This window comes from Fulvia fulva, chromosome 9 (genome assembly GCF_020509005.1).
Source record: "Fulvia fulva chromosome 9, complete sequence".
In the NCBI taxonomy this organism is placed as follows: Eukaryota; Fungi; Ascomycota; class Dothideomycetes; order Mycosphaerellales; family Mycosphaerellaceae; genus Fulvia; species Fulvia fulva.
Window position 1 is genome coordinate 3,358,450 of NC_063020.1, and position 19,987 is coordinate 3,378,436.

Below are 19,987 nucleotides of genomic sequence, written 5' to 3' on the forward strand. Positions count from 1 at the left end.
AAGTCGGGCTTCTTGTCGATCTGCTTATCAGAACTTGGTGTCGCTTCGTGCTATGGTCGATCTCGAGCTATGTCGTTGGTTTCGAAGGTGGGGATGAGATTGTAAGAGCTTGAGTGAAAGCTGTTGTGAAGAAGGAAAGGAAGTGCGATGTATCAAAGCATGTGAAAGGTGCACATGAATAGTTATCACGCGTTGTAGAGCTGCTCTCGGAACGTCATCCGTGCAGGGATTCAAGCTTTCGTTCCTGGCGCCGTTCAAATTTCTGCCACTTCACCCGGCACTTCCTTTCTGCTCCTCTTCTCTTCTACCACAGGTATGTCATGCCAAAGATTTATCACAATGCTGTCTCAAGGCGTCCATGCGGTACCAGACAGTGATTTGGTAAGGCGTGTATACTGACAGGCCATATAGACCTCCATCATGTCCAAGACACAAGAGCACCAACACATCGAACATCTCGTAGAGACAAAACTCCCAACCAGCCCAATCTACAAATTCCTCCTCACACCAGTCAACATCACCAGCGCGACGAAAGGTCATGTGGTAGCACGTCTTCCGCTCAGCGAAGACCATCTTAACAGCCAGCAGAGTCTGCATGGCTCGGTCACCGCTACAATTGTAGACTGGATGGGTGGCATGGCTATTTCCTCGTACGACCTCCGCGCAGGCAGTGGTGTCAGCATAGACATCCATGTCACATACCAATCTGGCGCCAAAGCCGGCGAAGAGATCGAGATTGAAGGCATCGCCGAACGTGTCGGTGGTTCGCTTGCCTTCACGAAGATCAACATCTTCAAGGTTGAGGATGGAAAGAGAGGCAAGGTGGTGGCGACTGGCACGCACACCAAATTCGTGAAGGGCTCAGAGCCAAAGAAGGTTTAAGCGAGGTCACAAGAGGCGGAACATGAACAACACCCTTTCTTCTTTGCGTCCGACACGAAACACATGTACTTTGAGTGTACTGGGCTCACTCGGAATGGGGAGAACGAATGTCTTCTTGCTTTAGAACCTGCCTGTGAGCGCAAGCTTTGAGCGGGCAGGAATAAACGTAGACTACAGATAGAACGTAGTGACCTGTATACAGCGTCTGCATATCTTCAGGCCCTGGCCACGATAATTCCTGCCAACCGATCTGACTCACTGCCACGATCGACTACTAAGGACAGGGTACTTACGTTCGAGCTTGGTGGTCTCATTCACTTGCTGCCAGCACATGGATTGATCAGGGTACCAGCAAACCTCAGCCGGACATCATCGGCAATAAAACCTCAGCTACTTGTCGTCTTTTGCAACATCACCACCATCACCGCAAACATGTCAAAACGCCCGCACGACTCGAGTTCGAGCAGCTCGGAGGACGAGACAGGCGAACCACCGGCCAAGAAACTCAAGCAGGTATGTGAGGACAGCTGATACGCGCTGACGAATGTATGCTAACGCGAGACAGCGGGCGAAACACGACAGACCACCGCGGGCTAGTCTCTTGGGGCTTACGGGTGAGCTTCGCAACCAGATCTACAGACTCGCTATCGTGGGACCCGATCGAGTCACCATAGATGCCGCCAACCCGGTACCACCGCAACCTGGCCTATTGAGAACCTGCCGACAACTACGCAACGAGACTCTGGACATATTCTACCGAGAAAATAGCTTCAGATATAGGGTAGTTGACTTGAAGTTGCCCATGCGGCCAGACTATCCTCGAGCGACAGTGTCAAAATACGTCGTGAGTTTCGCAGGAATCAGCACTGGCACACATGTACTCAATTGGCAGAACTTCTACCGATGGCTGAAGGACTATCACTACCACAGGGCGAACAGATTCCTCGCCGGACATAGTACACACTCGATCAAGGCGTTGTGTGGCGCTTTCAAGATCGTCCGTCAACTCAGAACGAATCCGCAGATCAAGTGGGAAGAGGTCGAGAAAGTACTTGAGGCGTGGAAGGAGAGCGTTGCTTTCGGAGGCGCAATCACCTGGACATAGCAACCCACTCTGGAAGTCGCGCATCTTGTCCGGGCACGGGAACAGGCCACGCAGAAGCGTTACGGCTCAAGTCAGCGGTTCCAGTGCAAGATGGATGGCAGCGATCGCGAGATCACACAGAAGCAAATAAGCGGTTGGCTTGGTCTATTGCCTGCCGAGATGTTCAGCTTCTGGGCTACAGTGCGAAAATTCGAAATTGATTTCGAACAACTTCTTACGACTGCGCGCAGTCCTTTGCCCAGTCGCATCTTGCACCGACAATACGGCCCATACCCTCACTTCTACGTCCAATCTGCACCAGCCCGCCCCTCAACCGACACCTTGTACGTCTCGAGAAGCTCCAGCACGTCGGTCCATGGCAACTTGTCACACATGCTTTCCACGAGATCGAATGATCGAGCCACAATGTTCCATTTGCGCCTTCGCACCTTTTCGGGATCTTCGAAGAAGTAGAAAACAATGGAGTTGTCGACATCTGCATGCTGTATGGGATGGAGGCGCAATATTCCGAGCTCATGAAAGTTCTGCAGCCACTCTCGCAGGTTGTTCCAGTCCATCCGCAACGTGGTGACACTCAAGTCGAGGCCATCATTCAAGTACATTTGATGCAATGTTGCTTCTGACGAAGCCGTAAATCCATCTTGAATCGAGGTTGTTGCAAACCACGGTGAAGTGGTTCTACAGCAAGTAGATGGACCTGGCTTCGTGACGAATCTGCCGGTTGACCGCAACGAGTCCTGGCGAAGTGTACCTTCCTTTCACCCAGATGGACTCTTCCGCGATGAGTGTGGCCTCGTAGATTCGGTTCATAAGCTCTGCCGGGAGCTCAAGTAGCGGCGATGGCTTGTTCTCCTCTGTCGGGGCTGAAACTCCAATACCATGACCTTTTGCTGCTCCTGATCTGAGCAAAGGTGTAGATGCTGCCTCCGTAGGTGTTTCGTTCGCCATCAATGGCGGCGGGACATTTTCTACTCCGTCAGTGCGCATGCCGTCGGGATCTGCTTCTGGCCCTGGGATCGGGTGTCACGTCGGTGATGCAACAGTTGTCCGGCGGGACTGATACAAACGTCGTACTTGAACTTTCGAAGTGAATGATTATTTGCGCCGGACCAGCTTGCTGCGAACTTGAAGTTGGCGTGCGAAGGATAGAAGAGAAGTGAAAAAAGTCGCGACGAGAATCGCGTGGCGTTTGCCCTGCATTAGCGCGAACAACATGTGAAGAAGCGACGAAACGGCATTACGACATTACTTCGTGACAGACATGTCTCACTTGACCTCTGCATCGTCAATATCCACCACTTCCTCTCAACACTTGCTCGCCATAACCACCACCACCACCACCATAATGTTTAAGAGGAAGTTTGGTAGCACATCCGAAGATATCGAGGAGGAAGGTGCGATGCATCAAGACAAGAAGAGCAAACAGGTGAGCTCGAGACCGGCATGCTTCAAGCGCGTCACGCTAACCAAGCGTCTGCAGGAACACCACGTACCCAATCCACAAGCAACTCTACTGGGGCTACCTGGGGAACTGCGCAATCGCATCTACCGTCTCGCGCTCTTCGAGGAAAACCGCATTAAGATCGACGCCACCAACCACACCCTCCCACCACTCCTTCGCACCTGCCGGCAGATCCGAAACGAAGCGACCTCCATACACCTGAAGGAGAACAGATTCGGCATTGTGATCCATAACCTCTACCCACAAGCGCCTGTCGCGAGCTCTGGACACTGGTACGTGAAGACCAAGTACACGGTCTCCTGGAGTGGCGTCGCCAACTGGGAGAATCTCAAGGCGTGGATGAAGCTCAGGTACAATCACGAGCTGTGTGGCGCGAAAGCATCGAACAGTCCTGTCAACCTGGTATTGAGTGGTGCTGCTGGGGGTGCTTCCAAGATGGTGAAGCTGATGCGAGCCAAGGGGCTGACGTGGGATGATATTGAGCCCATGCTGGAGGAGTATAAGCTCGGGGTTGAGCATTCTCATGGGCAGATGCAGTTTTGGAGATAGGGAAGTGGAAGCTGTCGACGGTCCGAGTATAAGGCATTCACTGTGAGCATTTCTGTGTTCTTGCCCTTTCCCTGGCTGTGAGCCTTGTGAAGCTAACGGAAGCCGTTAGTGGATCCCGTACAAGCTGTTACTGCAAGCACATGATCCCAGTAGCTCTTGCTCCCTTTGTCACCTACACCCAATCGACGTTTTCTGGTTACGTCTTTCACGTTCACAATACATCGATTCAGACATGGTCAAGAAGTTTCTGAATTTTCTCTTTATCCTGAAGTGGTTGGGCCTCCCATGTAAAGTGAGTTGAGCCTTGCCCGTAATGTAGCGCACAGATCACACTGACGAATCAATTCTTCAAGAAACCACAGCGCAGTTCGGTCAGCTCGAGAACCGGTCTACTTGGCCTGCCGCCAGAGCTTCGCAACAGAATCTACCGCTTCGTGCTCGTAGTAAGCGATAAATATGACAACTTACGAGTGGACAACAGCAACCACATGGAATCTGGTTTGCTAAGCTCCTGCCTTCAAATTCGAATTGAGGCAAAAAAGATCTTTCTTCACGAGAACAAGTTCGCCACCGTGGTGCAAGACTACAAACTCCAAGTACCACTGCGCAGCTCGAGTCATTGGATCAATCAAACAGCATTCGGGGTTGTATACTATGGCGGTACATCAGCCAGCCCGGCCCTCCGCACAGCATCCCCCATTGAGCTGACGATGTTTGTGCAGGCTCAAACTGGTCGAACCTCAAGGACTGGATCCAGCTGCACCTAGCCCACGAGGTCGGACATCCCGCTACAGCACCATTCGGACAACCAGTGCATAGCGCGAGTAGTGTAGCGAAGAACGCTTTCACGATCGCTCGTGCAATGAAAGGAACTTCCGCGTCCTGGGAGGAGATTGAGATCGTTCTCGAAGCGTACAAGGAAGGCATCGATGGAAGTCATGGCTCCAAACCTTTCTGGACCTGAAGCATGCAATCAGTAGTAACATCATGTCGGGGCGAAGCAGGCTCAGGGCATACACTCACAAGAAGCAGACTCCACCAGAAGCAATGAATCGCGTGCGCCTCGATCTCAACTTCACTAGGGCCTTTTACGCCTGTCCGTGAGATACGCGCTAGGCTTAAGCAGAGGACGGACTCATCTTCCGAAAGAATGCTCACTCCATACAAGAAACACTACAACAAGACTCACAAACTCCCACTCCCCAACCTCCCCCTAACATACCTCAACCCCTCCACAACCCCCTCAGCCCTCTCTCTAATCCCCAACCCCTTCCTCACTTCCACCTCGAGATCATCCGCCGCTCTCCCCAACGCACCTTCACTCGTCTTCTTCTTCAATCCCTTCTCCTTCCCCGTCTCGCTTCCACTTCTACTCAAACTCGGCCTTTCCTCCTCCACCGGGTTAGCGCCAAGCGGACTAGGAACCAGCGGGATACCGCTCATACTCTTACGCTTACGACGTTTAGAACTTTCAAGGAGATCCGTCATGGAGGGGAGTGTAGTCTTCTCTTCCGTGGGGGTGAGAGACTTCGTAGATTTGGCGGGCTTGGCGGGAACGAGAGGTTCGAGGTAGTCGGAGGAGTGAGGGTCTGAGATTGTTAGGAGGATGTCGTCGAAGGTTGTGTTGCTGTTCCCACTACCCTTCGTGGTCGCTTCAGGGATGGCTAAAGTAGTCGTTGGGACATTCTCTTTGTTATCACTCGCAGCTGGCGATGTCGTCGGCGGTGGCGAGGAAGGGACGGTAGTGGAGGTCGTTCTGCTTCTCGTCGATGTGGAAGTGGACGAAGGGCTCGGATCGTCTTGAACACCGAATTGCTTGCCCCATCGACATTCACTGGGATAATCACATTTCCCCCAGCATTCCTTCTTCGGTTTCTCCCAGAAGCGGCCCATCATGAGTTCTGGCGAGGTCAGGTACGACGTCGATGTCGTGGCAGTAGGTTTCCTGCTCCAAACGCCGCTGAACCACCTTCCCTCATCCGGCACGGCGGGAACGTTGAACGCCTCCATCAAAGCCGCCTCAGCGTTCATCAAAGCGTCCGCGGCATCGGCCTGTTCCTGAAGCTGCCGTCTCCACTTGCCCCAAGCTTTCCAGCCTTGGTAGTCGAACTCGCTGGCGCAGGCTTGGTGGCGGAGGGTTTTCTTGTAGCCGTTTCTCTTGCTGCGTTTGACGACTGTGGTGCCGGCGCAGAACAAGTGGCCGTCGTCGAGGCAGCGGCGGGTTACGCCGAGTTGGTAGACGCGGTTACAGCGGTGGCATTGCCAGAGCCAGTGGAGAGGCTCAGGGGGTGGTGGTTGCAGTTGTGCAGTGGCTTTGAGCTTCGAGTTGTCGTTGGTGGGCTTTGAGAATTTCTGCATATGAGGCGGTGGAGAGATCGGGAGGAGGGGAGAGAAGGGTGTGGGTGGGATTGCGAGGTGGGAGGACTTGAATGGTGCTGGACTGATGGTGAGCTGGCGAGGCATTGTAGCTATTCTGCTGGCGGTCGTCTGTAGGTGCTAGTGTCTGGTGACGAAGTCCTGCTTCGTGCTTGACGTTCTGCCTAGGCGATAATCAAAGTTTAAGGATAGTGGTGATGGACACAGTCCGTCAAGCAACGCGAAGAGTGCAGATAGCAGACGAGAAGGTACGGAGCGAGGGAACCGTCGTCTTGGGATGGTATGCTCTACTATGTCGCAAATTACCGTTACTAGGACAAAGAGCGTGGATGCCGTGCAGGTGGGACCTCATGAGATATCCTTTGTCCGAGACATCCCATTCTTTGTCGACAGTAGGTCGGGCCGCCACTCACCAATACAGCTGACTCGTATGCAAGTCTTTGTCCTGCGGCGTGTGCGGTGGTCGGCGGATTGCATGAGCTTCCGATCCCATGTAACACCACCGGGCGATGCAGGCATGGAAGTGAACAGTCGAGGGTTGCCACCATCTCGCAGGCTACAATACCCAGACAATGTCCGTGATCGAGATGATCACCCAATTGGCAACTTTCAAGGTCGTCCTCGGGGGGGCTCTGGGCCTTTTATGCGATAGCCAACGTGCTCGCGATGTGCCAAGATATGGTCGTCTTGTCACACCAAAGTCGGGTATCGATAAGTCCTTTGTTCATACTGACAGATTGTGCATCTCCCGGATGACTCCCGGCACAAAGCAAAATCAGTGCGTTACGACCCGAAGCGCTTGGAGCATGAGGCCGAAGATGAGTCCGCGGCTCACTTCCGGGACTTGAAGACAATCGAAGACCTTGCCCAAGGCCTCACCACTTGCTGCAGCGCCCATGACACTGGTCAGAGCTTGTGGCATACCCTTCGTCACGAGAAGCTTTCTCGCCTTGGTACGTAGTTCCTCCTTTTGCTCGTCGGTCTTCTCTGGGTAATCGCGCTTCCATATCTCCATCTCTTCAGCGGTTGGCAAGGTGTTCTCCCGAAGCTTGTATATCTGGTGTGCTAGTCCAGAGTCATTGAGGTTGGCATCGAGCATGGACGTCTGCAGTAGGTCTCGGATAGACCCCAGCTGCGGATTGCCTGGTCGTAGCAAGAAGGTCTTGGCGGCTGTCAGCAAGGTCCTTCGAATCTGCCATGCGCCAGATAGTTGATAGAGTTCACTGATGACTGCGAACATCAGCTCCACAGCGACTGAGGTCTCTCGCTCGCTCAGAGGTTCCTTCTTCTTTGGCTCCTGCTTCGCTGGCCGCGGTGGTGTGGCAGGTGCAAAGTCATCAGCCCCGTTCGACTGTGCTAAGCGCTGGTCAAGATTGGTGGACCTCTGAGAGCGGAACGTGTCGGTGCTCTTTCTGCTGGGCGAAGATGGTGCATCATAGTCGGCTGGCATTTCTGATGGCGGTGGCGGCAAGTTGATGCTCTCGTATATCGATGCATTTGCGGGGAGTTGTTCAGTGGATGTTGTTGGCGAAGGGAGTATTTCTGCAGTGTGGCCGAGCTCAGGATGGCTGACGATGCTCTCTGGTCTGCTAACAGTCGTGCTTGGTCTCGGTCTGGACTCGACACTAGCAGACGTCGCAGCACTGCCTCGCCGCGTCTCTTGCACTGCTTGTGGCACCACACGAAACGAGTCCTGACTCTGTCGTCCGGCTTCCGTCGAGCTAGCATAGCCATCAGTCTGGAAAGACTGCCTTGTGCTGATACTCGGTCGAGGTTTGTGGCTCTCATCTGTGGTACCAGACAAGCTTGCGTTTGTCGTTGACCTGGTCAGGTTGACCTGCGATGTACCAGCCTTCTTGCCTCCAACCAGACCTGCGACTCCGCCAAAGACGGCTTTACCGCCGCCAGCGACGCCTTTGAACACAGCATTACCACCTCCTGCAACTTGCTTAGGTGCTTTGGTAAGCACATTCATCATATCGCCTCCAATCTTGCCAAACGCATCGGGAGTCGGCCAGCCGAATCCTTTCGATGCTCCAGGAGACTTGTTAAGTCCTCGATCCTTCTCCAGAAATCGTTTCATGCCTTCACATTCAGCTAAAGGCTGATAGCGTACAGCGTCAGTGATATACCGCTCAAGCTCCGTTCGCAGCGACGCCTTCGTGTGCACCTTCCATTTCGGCAGCTCTGCCCAGGTAAACTGCACTCCGGTGATAACGGAAATGCGCCTGAGCACTTCATGCAACATTTCAAAGTCCTGATACTTTCGTGCCATCATCCAGCCAGGGAAAGCGGACGAGGCGGGCTCGATCTGCAGCAGGTAATCCCAATCCGGCCTCGACTTGATCGAGCCTTTGCCCGGATCACCATCATCGAAGATAGCGATGGTGGCATTGTGGAGTGTCAGCACCGCGGGCGAGGGGCGAGCAGGAGAATGCACAGGACTTTCGCCGGCAAGTGCTGTTGGCACCGCATTTGGCACCAGCATGTCGAAGCTGGTGAACTGAGTGTCTGGTGTACTTGGCTTCCCGTTGATAATAGACGAGTCGTCACCAGAAGTCATAGACTCGAATTCTGCTCGGTCCTGACCGCTCTGGCTGGACGAAGGCGTAGGTGCACCTTGTGTCGCACCATCTGAGCTGTCCTCTGCAATTGTAGGTGTAGCCTGTCTTTGCTGATCATTGTCCGCTTTGCGCCTGTCTTCCTCAATCATCATCTCGGTAAGCCTCCGTGCTTCCTGCATCGCCTCGTCCATCGCCTCTTCAGCTTTGCTCATCTTACGTCTGTGTGCTTTCTGAGATGCAGTGTCCGTGCTGCTGCGCGCTGCTCCTTCTTTTTTGCTCTTCACCTCAGCCACACCTTTAGATATCTGCTCGTCAATCTTCGGAGTGTCGGGCTGTGCTCTACCTTCCACTCCAGCATCAACAATATCCATAACCTCTTTCGTGGTCTCCGACTCTTCAAGGCCATACACTATCCAATCGTTGATCCATTCCGGCTTCGAGCACATCTCCACAGTATAGCCAAGGACCAGCTGTGCGAGCACTTGCTTGAGGAAGACGTGGACTGGCGGACAGTTGTACGACTTGGGGTCCAGGTATGACTGCAAAATATCCTCCGAGGCGTCTGCCAGCTTCAACTTCTGCGATTCCTGATCAAGCATATAGGCTAAGCTGCAGTCTGGCTTCAGTTTGATATATGCTCTGATCGCTTCCTGGGGCGGTGTATTGGGTGAAGCATTGAGGGCGACGGAAAGTTCCTGGAGGAACACAATGATGATCGAAGTAGCGTTGGTCACGAAGTCAAGGAAAGCGTCGGCAGGTCTCTTCCTCCCTAGATGGCCAGACAGCGACAGCATGAAGGCCGTGAACGTCTGTCTACAGGCATCTGGGAAGCTCTGCTCACCCGGAAGCGTAGGGTCGTACCAGTAATGAACATAGTCCTTGATGACAGCATCGGTGAATGTGTTCAACGCAGCAGCAGTCTCCGGCTGGAACGCAGAGTAGTCCAGCGCCTGGTTCGCATAGACTCTAGCATCCGCAGCCTTGACATCGTCCTGCCCACTCCGCCTCCACTCCAGCACCCTCCTAGCCACTTCCACACCGGCCTCACGCCTCCTGTCCTGCTCTGCTTTCTTCGTTGCTTCGTCTCGGTGGCCATATCGTATACCTTCCCATGTCGTCTTTAGCACTACTCCTCCTGCGACGCCGATGATGACCAGTCCGACCCTCCCGAGCACAAGATACGTGGTGGCTCCCAGGCCAACGAGACAGGCAGCCAGGGTCTCGTTCGATGCGTGGGACAAGAAGTCCAAAGCAGTGTCCGTCAACCGCTGCAGTGCTGATGCGCCCGAGGTGGTGCTGGATGTGCGAGCAGAAGGCGTGTCTTCAGCATTCTCCTTCTTCACCGACGACGGGTCGTCAACAGCGGATTCGTCCGGTACAGCCACGGGAGCGTTGTCGCCAGCGTCGGCCACCTCAGGTCTCGTGTCAGCCATTGTCGCGAATGGTGAGTCCTCTATGCATTGCGCGCACGTAACATGTTCGAAGCAAAAGAAGAAATCTAACCAAACATTGGTGAGAAACAGTGTCGGTCTGCACCGCAGCATTACGAGAAACGCGCATATCGCGCTCGGTCTCATCAATTCCAGACCAGGATCCGCCAGACCCTGACCAGCAGCCAACTCGTCCTAGCGTACTCTGGCTGGCGTACTCCAAAATAAAGCAGTTGAGTCAGGCCATCCTGCGACTCGGCAGACAATTGCATCGATACGCCCGACAGAGACACTCAGTGCTGTCTGCACGAACTCGACAGGCAGATCGGCAGTCATACGTTCTACCACACCTCTCATTCTCCGACTTCGACTTTCTCCAACAACTCGACATGGCCGAGGCCAATGGCGCACCCGGTGCTGGTCTGACGGCAGACCAGAAATATGAACTCATCTCCAACAACCTGCAAGAAGTCCTGAACAAGGAGATTATCCAAGAAGTCCTCAGCAAGAATGAGCGCCCACTCAAGATCTACTGGGGCACTGCAACCACCGGCAAACCCCATTGCGGCTACTTTGTCCCCATGCTCAAGATCGCCGAGTTCCTGGCTGCTGGCTGCAGCGTGAAGGTTCTCCTGGCAGACGTCCACGGCTTCCTCGACAATCTCAAGGCGCCCATCGAGCTGGTCAAGGTGCGAGCCCAGTACTACGAACACACCATCACCACCGCACTGAAAGCTGTCGGTGTGGACGTTTCGAGGTTAGAGTTCGTGCTCGGCAGCTCCTACCAAACCACAGGCGAGAGTGGCGCAAAATACTTTATGGACCTCCTACGATTGAGCTGCTCCGTGTCAGGCCACGATGCTTCCAAGGCAGGATCGGAAGTCGTCAAGCAGGTCGAGGCGCCACCACTTTCATCGCAGATCTACCCACTTATGCAGGCATTGGACGAGCAGTACCTTGATGTGGACGCTCAATTCGGTGGTGTTGACCAGCGCAAGATCTTCACACTCGCAGTCGAGGCACTTCCACGTGTTGGCTTTGCCAAGCGCGCACATCTCATGAACCCACTCATTCCAGGTCTCCAAGAGGGTGGCAAGATGAGCAGTTCCGACCCAGACTCGAAGATCGACCTGATCGACCCACCTGAGATTGTGAAGAAGAAGCTGAAGAAAGCCTACTGCCCACCCAGGACGGTCGAGGGCAACGGTGTACTTAGTTTCGTCGAGTATGTGCTCCTGCCAGCTTCCGCGCTCAAGAACAACGGCACACCAAAGTTCGTCGTCCAACGCCGCGATGCGGAGCCCCTCGAGTACGACAACATCAAGAAGATGCAGGAGGACTACCTAGCGGACGTGCTGCAACCACAATCACTAAAACCTGCAGTCACCGACGCGCTTCTCGAGATCATGGCGCCCATTCAAGAGACCTTCCAGAACAGCAAGGAGTGGCAAGACATTGAAAAGGCCGCTTACCCACCCCCGCCAGCTCCAGAGAAGAAGGCCAAGAAAGTGAAGAACCTTGGCTCGAGATTCCCTGGTGCCAAGCCAGCAGCTGATGGGACTGGCGCTATTGAGGCGAAGCCTGACGGACACGTTGAGGGCCCTGATGCCGAGAAGGCTAGCCTGGCTACACCGGAAGATGCCGTTACTAAGCTCAGTGTTAACGATAAGGCATAGCAATTCAGTGGAAATGGCCGAGATGATGATGAGAATGAGATATGTTTAGAGCAGAATAGCGTGTCGTGTAGAACTTCGATGCCGATCTCAACAGAGCGCTTCATGTTCCATTGCTGTATCGGTACCTCAAACTACAGCTTTTCTCGCGGAGCAACACGCTATTGCATTTGGAAAAGACAACTCTATGCCCGAAATCGTACTGACTCTTCCCGATGCTCGACCATTGCGCACCACAGCTCTATGCTTCTGACAACCTCTAATCTACCAGTCTGGGGCCGTGGGCCTTATCAAGCTTTCGTGGAAGACACATCCGCGTTGGTCGCAGCCCAGGCAAAGTCTCTGCAGCTGTGTTCCATAGTTCACGGGGACTTATCGTTGCAGGCAGGTGGCAGGTTCCGAGGCAAGTAAAGTAAGTGACAGCATTCTCGCTCTAGCTAAGCTCTCGCATTTTCTCCCCTCTTCTTCCTCTTCCTCACACCAAACAACACGAAAATTCACGACACACCCTTCTTGTACCATCCCTTGTTTGAGTCGTTACAAGCAGACCGCGCCCCGTCCCATGTCTCTTCGCCAATATCAGTTGCCACACCACGAATGCATCACTGTTGCGCTCGAGACAGGTTCGGGAGCATGACTGCAGGAGTAATAGGAGGTGGGTGTGGTTCGTTGGGAGAGCGACTGATTGGCCTTGGTCGGATCTGTAACATGTGGTCTTCCCAGCATCGCCCTAGCAGCGAGTGCACCCGCTCTTCGCGAATGCTCGCGACATAGCTAGTTTGCCATCTGTGCTCATGCCTATGTTGCTTCATCCTCCGCCTCTGGTCCGGCCACTTCTCCGTGCTGAACTCGCTTAGTCCATCTTCTATTCCTCCGCCAAGTCCTCTTCGACCCTGTGCTCTCCCTTCCCAGTAGTTGTGTCTGAGTGCTCATCCTCGTCCTTCTCTCCATCCTCATCCTCATCGCTGAGCTCAGCCTCACTCCCACTCCAAACTTCCATAGCATTGACCTGAACCAATTCGACCTCGTCAAGACTTTTGTCTCCGCGGCTGCTGCCTGTGTTAGCCTCTCCAATCCTGGCGAGGATACGGGTCGCAGGCACTTCCTTCTCTACTCGCACGATAGCCGCAGCAACAACCTCCCAGAAGGCGAAGCCCGTCTTGTCGAACTCGTGGGTGGTGTCGATACAGTCCGCGATCCTGACACCTGGACTTTGGGATCTCGGTGTTATCGCATGGAGATGGTGTGACACACCAAAATCAGCAGTAGTCTCTTGAAGTGCTGGCTGAGTGATAGCATGCTACGCCAGGACGCCTCCGGTCGCTTCCAAGCAGGTTGTTTGATAATCTTGTCTCCTCCAGGCATCAGGTGGATGGTGCGGGCGCCCCCTCCTCCAAGAGGTAACAATGGGTTGCGAACGACGTAGTCGACGGTAGACCCAGTAGTCTCAGACTTCCATCTTAGTGGAGTTTGGTAATCTTTGTCTCCGTAGTCCCCAAGTGGGCACTCGTCTCGCGATGCGCATCGCATTGGTGTTCTGAAGCCGGCCACTTTTACTAGACTAATGCTGTGTGGCCGGAAGAAGAATGCTTGCTGGATCTGAGGGGAAGTTTGTATGGTGTCACGCCATGTGCAGTCCACGCGCTGCGCTAGAAGAAGGTTGCGGAGTGGTAGCTGGAGCAGGATATTATCGAGTAGCTCTGTAACAGCAAAGACCTGCACTGGAGCGGAAGTCTGTAAGAAGTATCAGCTGATACGCCCTGCGGGTAGATCACTGTCGCTTACCGTATGAGGTGTTGCGGCAGCTTGCTCGCTTGTGTCAGTACGGGATGCCATGGCGGTAGGCTTCGGGTCGAGGGTGAAAAGCAGAAGGTGGAAGGTTGGTGTCGATGGAAAATTCAAGTCGAGGTGATGGCCATATTTATGCGTCAGCCCAAGCGGCGGCTAAGGTAGTCCCGCTTGTGACGTTCAAAGATGGTGAATGCAACCCTCTTCTTCGATGTGTACACCAGCTCGTTCACCATCTCATGCATTCTGGGTGCAGCGACCCCAGTAACCCCGTTGCACCTACACAGAATCCACGCCCTGCTGCTCACCGTAGATACCATCTCTGGAAACCTACTATCTACTTCTTTCCATCCCTTACGTCCTTGTTCATCGTTCCCGCGACATCCACCGACTCCAACCGCTAACGAGGCGGATCATTTGTGACGCTCGCCACGCCCTGTTGCATCCTCTCGAGTGCTTCTCCAGCCGTGTCCGTCTCCTGAAGCTGCACAAAGTCCGCCAGAACCATGCCGCAGATGGGATGTCCATGTGCGCACGCGCTCTCGAAACAATCTCCAGCAGTGATGCCAAGGTCGCCGAGGCTAGCCTGAAAAACGTGATTGTGTTTGGCGCTACGGTGCTCGACGATTGCCTGAAAGAGAGGCGGCTGAGTGATGAGCATCTTGCGCCAAGATGCCTCTGGCCGGTTCCAAACAGGATCTTGGAGCAGGAGGCTAAACGTAGCATGGTCGAGGTAGCTGGAATTTTTGCGGTCACCAGGACAGAAGGGGAGAAGAGGGTTTGTGACCACGAAGGCGTTTTCTTCACCGGTGGAGGGACAGCTCCAGCATTTCCAGGCTGTTCTGCCTTGTGGCATGCAATAGCCAGGATCATCGCGAACACACACGTCTTCTGATGCACAGTGCATGAAAGGGTACTCAGCGCCACGCACAGTCACCGGGCCAGGTCCGTAAGGGCGGAAGAAAAGTGCCTGCTGGTAGAGTTTCGAGTCTTTGATGATGTCGCGAGTCCGGCGGTTAATGCCCTGGGCGATGAGGAGACTGCGGAGCGGCATGCAATGGAGAATCTGCCCAAGAAGCTCCACAATCCCGAAGACACGATCTGCGGCGCTCATCTAGTGCAGGTGTCAGTCGTGTTCTCAACGTGTTGGTGCGCGTGGCATGTACCGCTTCTGCTGAGGCCGCAGAAGGTTCGGATATCTTTTCGTGAGATAGCATATTTATGTCACGAGTGGTTGCTTGGGTATCCTATGGCGTGTGCGCGGATAGTCCAATGACCAAAAGAGGTGAATGCAGAGGTGACCTTTGGTGAGGATGTTGTGCCGTCAAACTCCGTCCAAGCACATGCAAACGGCGGCGGACCGGGGTCTGAAACGTCCCTTTCACTTCTCGGGCTCTGCGTCATTTTACCAAGCGCATGCTCTTCAACGTCGATCCACCAGACCACCACCAATCAATCACACCAGATATGGCGAAGAGGTCGCGCGAAGAGTCCATTGATGAGCAGGCCGCTATGCGCACGCCCAAGAAGATCAAGAAGGTGAGGAAACCAGAACCCCGTCTCACTCGAACAACACTAACGCGTCCGCAGAATCCTCAAGCCTCACTACTCGGGCTTCCCGGCGAGCTTAGGAACCGCATCTACAGATATGCGCTCCTCGAAGAAGACTTCTTTGTCTATTCGGGGGCTGCCAATTGGGGCAACCTGAAAAAGTGGATGCAACAGGTGCACTTGGGCCACTTGAAGAGGGAGCCATACGGGCTTTTGGATCACAGCGGCTGCCCGAACATACACGTTGTGGAGATGGCGACAGGCATTGTGATGAAGGCAAGGGCCCTGCCGTGGGACGAGGTTGAGCCAATCCTGGACATCTTCAAGCAGGGCATCAGTATTGGCAACAGTGGATTCTGGGAGGATGACGAGTAAGTGTCGCCCACGGCCAAGAGTGAGGACCGGGTGGCTCTCGTTCAAACAGGTTGAATGAGGTTGAGTTGGCTTGTGTGTCGAGTTGAATAGTACACCGCGGTATGCAGCAGGGTTTCCGGTAAAGGAGAAGGATGGGATCAACGTCGCCTGAGACCAGGCGATGCGACCATCAGCAGCCACAAAATCCATCATTGCGTTGTTAGTAGGTCGGGCCCTAATCTGATAACGCGTTTAGAGGCTCTTTTAAGCAGCCCTTCAGAGCTATCATGTCTCAAAATATGTGCAGACTCGCCGTCGTGAATCGTGAGAGGTGTTTTAATCGAGTGTTGAGAACGTGCCGAGCACCATGTGTTCGTGCGCGTGTTCACCGATAGATCCTGCTTCCGGACAACTGAGCAGAATGCGATGAACATTCACATGTTCGTGCCTTACAGTGTCGCCAGCAGCTCGAGCTCCCTCAACTTTTCTCTCCGTGCTGTCCTGTCACACCTCGAATCTCAAAGCCGTCCAACATGGCAAAAGAACCGCGCGAAGAGCACAGCGAAGAAGGGACGGCATCGCAGCTTGCTAGAAAGGCCGAGCACGTAAGAGTTTTCAACTCGCCGCACCTGCCTGCTGCCATGCTAACACCATCTCAGAATCCTCAAGCCTCACTTATAGGCATCCCAGGCGAATTAAGAAATCGCATCTACCGCTACGCTCTCCACGAAAACCACGATATCCAGATTACAGCCACCGACGACACCGAGCCCGGCTTGCTGCAAACATGTCGCCAAGTTCAAGGCGAGGCATGCTCAATTTTCCGCGCCGAAACCCGCTTTTCGCTCAACGTGGTAGACTGTCGCCCGGAGGTTCCCACAAATTTCCATCTCCACTGGATGAGCATGGTGAAGAGCATTGGATGGCTGTACAGCGGACGCTCACATTGGCGAAACCTCAAAGAGTGGATGCGACGGTTCTACGAGGGACATATCGCTGGTGAGGTTGACATGAACGAGATGCACAGCCACCGCGATCTTAGGGCCGTGCAACTGGCATCGAGAATCGTGCGTGCATCCAGAGAGCGGCCGTGGGCGGATGTTGATGATATGCTGGAGACCTTCAAGGAAAGTGTCAAGGTTGGCGACGCGCACTTTTGGGTCGACGACCACTAGGCAAAGGTCAAGTCATACATGCTGCCAGCAGGAGCCGCACCGTGGCTTGAGGTTTCCTTCAAAGACAAGATGAGGATCAGCAAGAGCAGGGTGATAGGTAGTGTTGGGACTCGGCTGTCGTCAATCGATCTGCCATACAACACCCCCGCTGCTCGTCGATACCGAACGTGCGCCTGATTGAGAATGATAGTGAGGTATCGCGTTTTATAGCCAGCTCCCTCCCAATGTATGATACCAAACAGTAAGGCCAATTGTTGTGCATTCAAATAGTCCGGGCACTCAGTACTAGCGTGGCTCCTCTCATGTCACATAGCAGCTGACACCAGCAGCGACAAGATCCATGAGAGCAGAATACAACACCTGCCGTTCGCACCGAACACGTGAAGTCTCAAGGAACTTGAAGCTACAAGACCGTGTCCGATAGTGTCGTGGTATTGGTGGCCATTGCTCTTGGATGCCATGGGTGCTGTGCACTACTTGGGCAACTTGTCGCGCCGAACTCCTCCTTCTATTTCAGTCACAACCATCATAGCGTCGCCACCGCGAGCGAGAACCCCAGCCGTTGCGACCGTCCAAGCCACCAATCACAGCCGCATATAGCAATTTAGAGTTCATCCTCGCATGAAACAAGTTAGCTCCATATCGTACTTCCATGGTCCGATGCACGAATGCACCTCATGCATACACCTAGATCTGCCCGCGATGAGCCGTACTGCAGCTTGCCAAAAGGCGGGCACCTCGACCTCATCTGCTCTCTTGCCATTGTGATCGCTTTCTATTTGACCTGATTGTGCTGATTGTCGGATACTTTGGCGTCGATTCAGTCTTCACGGCTGTCTGACTCGTGGCATTGGGAAGTCTGACCTCGTCTTTGAGGATTGGGGCGGTTCGTTATTGTGTGGCAGGCAGGCGCTATTGTACTCGGTATTGAGGCTAGGCGGTGTCGATATCATCGGCTCACCCATAAGCAAGAGCGACTACAACCAAATCGGCTTGCCGAGGGTGGCGACAGCGATACACTGTGATCACTCTCTGGAGTGGTGGTCTGGGTGATCGACAACAATGTCTGCTCTGGATGTCCTCCAAGCCGCGCAGCTCCACTTCGAAACACCGACAGGCCCGCAAATGCTCAAGTACAATATCAGCCAGCCGGTAAATGTGACCTGGAGGTCGCCACATGATTATACAACAGTTGAAGTATGGCAAGGACCCTTCAGCAATGGCGCTTACTCAACAAACCTCCTCGTTGGTATGTCTGCATATAGCTTCCCGGGCAGTCGGATCTCGCTGACAGTGAAGCGCAGCAAATGCGACGCAGGATCAGAACAGCCTTCTGTGGAATACCACATCAATAAGCGGATCAGATTTGAGCGCACCATTCTTCTTCCGATTACAAAATGGCGACGCACCCAACACATGCGAATTCTGCACGAGCGAGAGCGCCGCTTTTCGCGTGTCTGATCCGGCCGTGTTGCCCACTACCTCTTCCTCAACAAATACTGCAAGCACAACTCCGGCTTCTGGTACAGCCTCCGCTGTAGCAGCAACCGCATCCTCATTGAGTACCGCGGCGACTTCCAACAGCTCAGACCACTCTGCCCTTGGTATAGGACTTGGTGTTGGCTTGGGCATCGGTCTCGGGCTCATACTATTCTTGATATTGCTAGGTTTGGTGATGCTGAAGAGACGGCGGAAGAGGCAGCAAGCACAAGCCAGAAGACAGGAAGCGCTCAAGGCAGAGCCTTCGCTTCGAGACAGTCTTGCTAGTGGCTGGACGAGCAAGCACAGCGAAAATACCATGTCTGGCATGTCCACTTCTGGCATGTCGTACCACTCCCGATTCGAATTTGAGAAACCAGATGGGTCGATCAGGGAAGGGTGGGAGCGCCTGTTTGGACCAGATGGGCGGGTGACATACCAGAGGATGCCGACAAGGCCTGGGCAAGCGGTCATCAGATAGCGTCTGCCATGATTGTTTGCAGCGCTGTAGCGTAATGTCCGTAATGCCAGTAATGCAATGATGCCTCACAGTCAAGGCCTCATAAACTCTCTGACGTCCCATACGAGCACTCTTTCATCCCAAGCGCATGTTGAGCACCACCCCTCTGCGCCAAAGAGACACCAATCCACGCCCATGGCGAATTCTGTATGCCTGTCCATGCGTCCCATTTCTCTTCCAAGACCTGCGCCGCCGCCGCCCTGATCTACATTGCTACCGTCTGTCCATATCCTGCAGGTCATGTCGTAGCTCGCGCTGAGCAGGACGTCGCTCAAATGCGGACTCCAGCTCAGCTTCCGGACAGCATAGTCGTGACCTGGCAGCATATTCACCGGACCAGAGGGGTTGCGTAGATCGAAGGTCCGTATGGCCCCATCTACGCCTCCAGTAGCAAGAACAGAGTCGCGGTACTTATTCCAGTCGTGTGTCAAGCACTCTGTCGGTCCCGGACTGCGCTGAATTTGCCCAGCTATCGGTACTTTCGGCGGCGCATGTATGGGAATCGCGAGTTGGAGGTGGTTCTGTGCGCTGGGCTTACTTCGAAGATCGAAGACTCTTATGTGAGAGTCGCGTGACACGCATGTCACGATCTGAGGGTGATGTGGACTGTACTGTGCCGAGTAGACACACGAGTGCACTGGCAACGTCATCAAGCTCTCTTTCCTCTCTGGCGTCCATATCTTGACGCAGCCGTCCCAACTGCTTGACAGGAACGTCTGCTTCTCGATCAAGTTCCAATGTACTGCGAAGACTTCTCTTGCGTGCTCTTGCCATCCTGCCACCGGGAACTCGCCTACACCAATGTCGAAGAGCTTGATGCTTCCATCTCCTCCTGCTGTCAGGACCTGGTTCTCGTGCTGCTCGGACCATGCGAGATCGAAGAGGCAATCTTGTGTCTCGAAGTACTTCTCGCAAGCGATGCCATTCGCTGTCAGGTTAAGAATAAAGAGACGGCCATTGCCCACCAGACCGAAGTTGGCTCCAGCGCTGACTGCAAGTCTGCTATCGAAGAAGGGGGAGTACTTGACGGCGTACGGGTTGAAGCCCGCGGTCCTGAACTCCAGCATGGTCGCTTGAGA

At 54.0% G+C, this 19,987-nt stretch overlaps 14 protein-coding genes across 14 annotated transcripts; 8 read left to right on the forward strand and 6 right to left on the reverse strand.

Annotated features, from left to right (window-relative positions):
- Positions 1-339: 339 nt before the first annotated feature.
- On the forward strand, positions 340-882 carry CLAFUR5_09588 (Acyl-coenzyme A thioesterase 13; the record flags this gene model as incomplete). Its single annotated transcript, XM_047908736.1, has 2 exons — positions 340-381; positions 412-882. The coding sequence occupies 2 exons, from the start codon at positions 340-342 to the stop codon at positions 880-882; spliced, it is 513 nt and encodes a 170-aa protein (XP_047766534.1).
- Positions 883-1,314: 432 nt separating this feature from the next.
- CLAFUR5_09589 (uncharacterized protein) lies at positions 1,315-1,987 on the forward strand (the record flags this gene model as incomplete). The annotated part of the gene is made up of 2 exons (XM_047908737.1): positions 1,315-1,395; positions 1,448-1,987. The coding sequence occupies 2 exons, from the start codon at positions 1,315-1,317 to the stop codon at positions 1,985-1,987; spliced, it is 621 nt and encodes a 206-aa protein (XP_047766535.1).
- Positions 1,988-2,268: 281 nt separating this feature from the next.
- Positions 2,269-2,974, reverse strand: CLAFUR5_09590 (uncharacterized protein; the record flags this gene model as incomplete). Its single annotated transcript, XM_047908738.1, is given in 2 exon segments — positions 2,269-2,665; positions 2,685-2,974. The coding sequence occupies 2 exon segments, from the start codon at positions 2,972-2,974 to the stop codon at positions 2,269-2,271; spliced, it is 687 nt and encodes a 228-aa protein (XP_047766033.1).
- A 274-nt stretch (positions 2,975-3,248) lies between these two features.
- Positions 3,249-3,998, forward strand: CLAFUR5_09591 (uncharacterized protein; the record flags this gene model as incomplete). Its single annotated transcript, XM_047908739.1, has 2 exons — positions 3,249-3,413; positions 3,468-3,998. The coding sequence occupies 2 exons, from the start codon at positions 3,249-3,251 to the stop codon at positions 3,996-3,998; spliced, it is 696 nt and encodes a 231-aa protein (XP_047766032.1).
- Positions 3,999-4,230: 232 nt separating this feature from the next.
- On the forward strand, positions 4,231-4,962 carry CLAFUR5_09592 (uncharacterized protein; the record flags this gene model as incomplete). The annotated part of the gene is made up of 3 exons (XM_047908740.1): positions 4,231-4,290; positions 4,352-4,658; positions 4,721-4,962. 3 exons carry the CDS (start codon positions 4,231-4,233, stop codon positions 4,960-4,962), a joined length of 609 nt encoding a protein of 202 aa, XP_047766031.1.
- A 221-nt stretch (positions 4,963-5,183) lies between these two features.
- CLAFUR5_09593 (uncharacterized protein) lies at positions 5,184-6,461 on the reverse strand (the record flags this gene model as incomplete). Its single annotated transcript, XM_047908741.1, has 1 exon — positions 5,184-6,461. One exon carries the CDS (start codon positions 6,459-6,461, stop codon positions 5,184-5,186), a length of 1,278 nt encoding a protein of 425 aa, XP_047766030.1.
- Positions 6,462-7,149: 688 nt separating this feature from the next.
- CLAFUR5_09594 (uncharacterized protein) lies at positions 7,150-10,371 on the reverse strand (the record flags this gene model as incomplete). Its single annotated transcript, XM_047908742.1, has 1 exon — positions 7,150-10,371. One exon carries the CDS (start codon positions 10,369-10,371, stop codon positions 7,150-7,152), a length of 3,222 nt encoding a protein of 1,073 aa, XP_047766037.1.
- Positions 10,372-10,757: 386 nt separating this feature from the next.
- Positions 10,758-12,044, forward strand: CLAFUR5_09595 (Tyrosine--tRNA ligase, cytoplasmic; the record flags this gene model as incomplete). Its single annotated transcript, XM_047908743.1, has 1 exon — positions 10,758-12,044. One exon carries the CDS (start codon positions 10,758-10,760, stop codon positions 12,042-12,044), a length of 1,287 nt encoding a protein of 428 aa, XP_047766036.1.
- A 1,224-nt stretch (positions 12,045-13,268) lies between these two features.
- Positions 13,269-13,877, reverse strand: CLAFUR5_09596 (uncharacterized protein; the record flags this gene model as incomplete). Its single annotated transcript, XM_047908744.1, has 2 exons — positions 13,269-13,775; positions 13,827-13,877. The coding sequence occupies 2 exons, from the start codon at positions 13,875-13,877 to the stop codon at positions 13,269-13,271; spliced, it is 558 nt and encodes a 185-aa protein (XP_047766035.1).
- Positions 13,878-14,229: 352 nt separating this feature from the next.
- On the reverse strand, positions 14,230-14,883 carry CLAFUR5_09597 (uncharacterized protein; the record flags this gene model as incomplete). The annotated part of the gene is made up of 1 exon (XM_047908745.1): positions 14,230-14,883. One exon carries the CDS (start codon positions 14,881-14,883, stop codon positions 14,230-14,232), a length of 654 nt encoding a protein of 217 aa, XP_047766034.1.
- Positions 14,884-15,245: 362 nt separating this feature from the next.
- CLAFUR5_09598 (uncharacterized protein) lies at positions 15,246-15,755 on the forward strand (the record flags this gene model as incomplete). The annotated part of the gene is made up of 2 exons (XM_047908746.1): positions 15,246-15,368; positions 15,420-15,755. 2 exons carry the CDS (start codon positions 15,246-15,248, stop codon positions 15,753-15,755), a joined length of 459 nt encoding a protein of 152 aa, XP_047766039.1.
- Positions 15,756-16,267: 512 nt separating this feature from the next.
- On the forward strand, positions 16,268-16,909 carry CLAFUR5_09599 (uncharacterized protein; the record flags this gene model as incomplete). The annotated part of the gene is made up of 2 exons (XM_047908747.1): positions 16,268-16,339; positions 16,394-16,909. The coding sequence occupies 2 exons, from the start codon at positions 16,268-16,270 to the stop codon at positions 16,907-16,909; spliced, it is 588 nt and encodes a 195-aa protein (XP_047766038.1).
- A 1,062-nt stretch (positions 16,910-17,971) lies between these two features.
- Positions 17,972-18,869, forward strand: CLAFUR5_09600 (uncharacterized protein; the record flags this gene model as incomplete). Its single annotated transcript, XM_047908748.1, has 2 exons — positions 17,972-18,158; positions 18,214-18,869. 2 exons carry the CDS (start codon positions 17,972-17,974, stop codon positions 18,867-18,869), a joined length of 843 nt encoding a protein of 280 aa, XP_047765963.1.
- Positions 18,870-18,940: 71 nt separating this feature from the next.
- On the reverse strand, positions 18,941-19,975 carry CLAFUR5_09601 (Peroxisomal targeting signal 2 receptor; the record flags this gene model as incomplete). Its single annotated transcript, XM_047908749.1, has 1 exon — positions 18,941-19,975. The coding sequence occupies one exon, from the start codon at positions 19,973-19,975 to the stop codon at positions 18,941-18,943; it is 1,035 nt and encodes a 344-aa protein (XP_047765962.1).
- Positions 19,976-19,987: the final 12 nt, after the last annotated feature.